Source organism: Fundulus heteroclitus, chromosome 10, assembly GCF_011125445.2.
Source record: "Fundulus heteroclitus isolate FHET01 chromosome 10, MU-UCD_Fhet_4.1, whole genome shotgun sequence".
Lineage (NCBI taxonomy): Eukaryota > Metazoa > Chordata > Actinopteri > Cyprinodontiformes > Fundulidae > Fundulus > Fundulus heteroclitus.
The window spans coordinates 10,569,363-10,573,831 of NC_046370.1; the positions used below are offsets into that span (position 1 = coordinate 10,569,363).

At 39.6% G+C, this 4,469-nt stretch overlaps 1 protein-coding gene across 1 annotated transcript; it reads right to left on the bottom strand.

Moving 5' to 3' along the window:
• Positions 1-1,643: 1,643 nt before the first annotated feature.
• Positions 1,644-4,111, bottom strand: six3b (SIX homeobox 3b). Its single transcript, XM_021311444.2, has 2 exons — positions 3,168-4,111; positions 1,644-2,737 (listed from the first exon to the last, which is right to left on the bottom strand). The coding sequence occupies exons 1-2, from the start codon at positions 3,860-3,862 to the stop codon at positions 2,599-2,601; spliced, it is 834 nt and encodes a 277-aa protein (XP_021167119.1). The 5' UTR covers positions 3,863-4,111; the 3' UTR covers positions 1,644-2,598.
• Positions 4,112-4,469: the final 358 nt, after the last annotated feature.

The following is a 4,469-nucleotide window of genomic DNA, read 5'->3' on the forward strand; positions in this document are numbered from 1 at the left end:
ATTAATATTTACAGAAAACCCCGTTGACCGTAGAGGCGTACTGAAAAAATGTGAATGAGAGTAAAGAAAATAAAAGCTTCACTTAAAAATGATCAAAATCAAGAATCCACGTTAAAAAGATTCAAATATGCAAAGTATCTTATGAGTACCAATTTAATAGGATGAGCATTAATTAGATTGTTTATTTATTTGTATTTATTTATATACATATACTTATACATCCTTTTTTGTTCTTGTCGGAGCACTACCTTGAATGTTTCACCTATAATTGATAACTCCGCATTAAAAATGCTGAAATTGACTAATGGATTTTTGATTGGGTTTACCCACCCAGAGATTATCATCAGTCACCCCATTCGACCATCCCTTTGGAAACTCTCTGGAGCCGCTCCTGCAAATAATTAGCCGTTATATTTTTTATTATCTATTTCTAAATATTGGTTTGAAAAGCAAAATAATTTATTTGGACATTTAAATACCAATGAAGCCTTGTATGTTGTCTTACCACTGGGTGGCGCTGCATTGCAGGGTTTTATTTTATTTTAAAGCAGATTAGAAACAAAATTCACTGTTAATCATGGAGATTCTGACATCTAATCGTATTTGACACATAATATATGTGTATACGATTTTTTTTATTATTAATTTTGTTGGTTTGGATATTGTTTCAGGCTTTCATAATTCATCTCGTTAGTTTGTGTGCCAGAAATTACAGAATAGGAAAATGTTAAAATACAAGTTTTAGGGTAATTTACCACACAAAAAAAGATGAGATAATGGAGAAAGCCATGTCTGGAAATCTTTTAGGAATTATTTAATTACTTTGAAAAAGTAGCCAAGGAAGGTTGTGGGATGATTTCCAATTTCAGGATTATATCATTTAACGTTTAAATATTTCAAATATGTTAATTGATTTTGGGGGTTTGGGGGTGTTGCTTTTAAATTTCTTTTTGTTGTTCCCATAAAGTTATAGTTTTTTGTAATGTATTAAATATAATGAATGTTAAAAAGTAAGTAGTCATTCAGCACAAACCTCACATTTATAATTAAGACAAAATAAAAAAAAATGTATGGCAAAATATTTGACAAAATAATATGAATTATTATGGTGTTGTGAAACATTAATTATTCTGTTCAGTGCACAGTTAGTTGCATTCAGTCAATAAAAAAAGGAAAGGATTACAAGCTTTGACAGGCTTTGAATTAGTTTAGGATTTTAGACCATGCTTTATGTTTAAACTGCATTAGCTTGAAAACAACAACAAAAAATGTGAATCTTGAAATAATAAATTAAATTGTGCTTGTATAAAAATGATCTGTGTTGGAAGAAAAAAAAATTCACGTTTAAAAACAATTAAGCCAGAAATGTGTTTTCTGTTTTGGTTTATTCAATGTCTAAAAACCACGTTCAGTTGTAAAGGATAATTTCCCTCACCTTGTTGTAAATATCTGCAAATAAAATGACTAAGATTTCTAACTTAACCTCCATCAAGGTTTAAACTTTATTCCAGGATGCTGAACTGACGAGTTCCTCACGTATCACAAGATTTAATGGTGAAATGTATTAAATACGTATGTTGATGTTTATATACTATTAATCAGCCCATGGGAATGAAAAGCTTACAAAGGAATTCAAATCAGCGTTTTCATTTAAATAATTTTATTAATATAAAATACTAAAAACATTTTGTCAGCATCAAATTGAACATGGAATGTTGAGGTAAAGGTGAAGAGGAAAAGCTATTGTATGATAAAAATACAAACAGGCAGACAAGGAGGTAGGATTTGGTTATTATTGGTTGATTGTCCACAGCAGTCTTTCCGTAGTGTGGTCCCGGTTGTCTCTATACCAGCCTTGGCTAGAACAAACAATAAGAAAGCAAAGAGGAAGCAGCAAACTTTATTGCAACCTGTGCTTCTTTGAACTATTTCTTGGGCTGGCATGAAAATATTCCGTGTTGTGCCCTAAACACTTTCTGTAGCACTAACACTGATCAGCTTTTTGCACATACAGTGCCTTTCTAAAACTAGTCATGCCCTTCCACAGTACAAACACAGACGTCTATGTATTCCATTGGGATTGTGTTTGAACACAAAGCAGCACGAATTTGTGAAGCTGAAGGAAAATGATGCATGGTTTTCAATATTCTTTTACAAATAGAAATAAAAAGTGAGGCTTGCACACACAAAAAAGAACTTTTTAGCGGAAAGCTAACATTGCAAATAATAATGAACATATTATCACCCTGGGGCATCATCGTGTTGTGAGATTGCTTTTTAACTATGGAAACAGGATGCTGGTCAGAGTTAAAGAGAAGCTAGATGAAGCTAAATACAGAATAATCTTAGTAGAAAAGCTGTTAGAGACTACAAAAGCTTTAAGGAGATTTGCCTTCCAGCAGGATGATGACCTTTATACAGCCAGTGCTACAATATAATGTTTTTTTTAACACACAATCCCAATAAAACACATTATAGAAGTTTGTGGTTGAAAGAGGCATGAATACCTTTGCAAGGCACTGTAGCTTCTCTCTCTATTACCACACGACAGACACCCAGAGTCCTATAAAGTTCCCGTTTTTACTTTGACCAAAAGTTTCAGACATCCAGGTCTGAGTCACTGTCTGTTACTGAGAGGAAAGTCTCTCTGTCTGCCCGCTCCGCGCTGCCGTCCGGACTGCAGTCTCCTCCACTGAGTGGACGCGAACCATCTGGGCAAACTCGGTGGTGCTGCAACCTGAGGACAAAAACACTTTAATGAGACGGTGAGAGTGAAACTAAAATAAAACGTCAATTGACAAGAATTCAGTCTAATTCAGTCTCAGTTCTAATGTCTAAACGTTATGAACACGATAACAGAAGGGTAACAACCTTTTTAATCTCTTTTTTGTCAGCAATCCGTGCAGGTTTTGCTTCATAAACTGGATAATTCACCCCAACAATTAATAATAATAAAAAAAGGAGCGAAACTAAATTTTACACGTAGAATGCCCGTGCGCTTTTACGCACGAATGGGGTCTTTACGCACCAATTTGGCCAGTTTACATAACTGCGTGACTGGAAAAAATGAGCGTAGAGTTGCATTGATTTCCAAATGCTTTGCAGACATTTGCAGCATGGCCCATCTGGAGTCAAAGGATGGGTTATCTCAGCAGAGCCACACCAACCTGTTTTTAGCCGCCGCCGCACGGTCCCTCTGTCTCCTGTTCTTGAACCAGTTCCCAACCTGTGTCGGTGTCAGTCCGGTGGCGTGCGCCAGCTCGCGTTTCTTCCCCGGGTTGGGGTATGGGTCCTGCAGGTACCACTCTCTCAGCAGCCCCCGAGTGCGCTCCTTGAAGCAGTGAGTCTTCTGCTCTCCGTCCCAGATGGTCCTCGGTAACGGGAACTTCTTCCTGACCCGGTACTTGTCAACGGGCCCCAGCGGCCTGCCCCGAAGCTTCTCCGCCTCGCGGTAGTGAGCCTCCAGCCACATGGCCTGCAGCTTCCCGTGTGAGGTGCGCGTAAAGCGGTGCGTCTCCAGGATGCGGTACAGCTCGCGGAAGCTCCCCGTGTGGAAAGCCACCACGGCGCGCGCGCGCCGCACGGACTCGTGCTCGGAGATGGAGTCCCGGCCGTCGGCGGTGACCGGCAGCGACCAGAGGAAGCGGGCCAGCCGCTCGATGTCCCCGGTCTCCTCCAGGGTCTCGCACACGCTGGCGATCTGCGAGGCGGAGAAGCAGAGTCCTGGGAGGGTTAGGGGAGGAGCGGCAGCCGGGGGGTCCTCTGGGGACCGAGATCGAGGCAGGTGAGGGGGCCCATCGGCGAAGTGGGGCAGGAGGAGCCGGGAGGCTGATAAAAAATCAAGCGGAGACCTGAAAACCATCTGGATTTTAAAATGACGCAACAGAAATAAATAAATCTAAGAGGGTTCTTGAAACTGACTGACAGAAATCTGCTGAAGTGTGACTATTTAGCTCACCTGGGAGTTGGGGAGGGGCCCTGGATCTGATTTCTGATTGGACGCCCAGAGCCGATGGGGGGGATTGTCATCACAGTGATGCCAGTCAAACGCAGAGGATTTATGTCGCTCCTCATTCAAAGGCTGACTAAATGAAGTGTCTTCATAAAATATTAATGCTTTTCTGATAAAAAATCTGACCTTAAAATCTCCTATTAAAAGTTTCCCCCCTGCACAACAGAACCACACAAAGAAAAAGCACTACTCCAAAAAAAGAGATCAAACCAAGTAGATAATAAATACACACTGATATATTTTCAAGGGATTGTTTCTTAGTTAAAGTCAGTCAACTACTTGGTTTACAGCAAATGAGGATCCAAGATTCATTTTCACACGTTACACCCATCATATAACATTAGACCATTAAAAATGCATAATTCATAAATATTGGCCGGTGTTCATGTAGTGTACAGTAAACACACTCCTTTAATTTATTAAGACCAGGAAAAAAAAGAGATAGCTTTAATACATA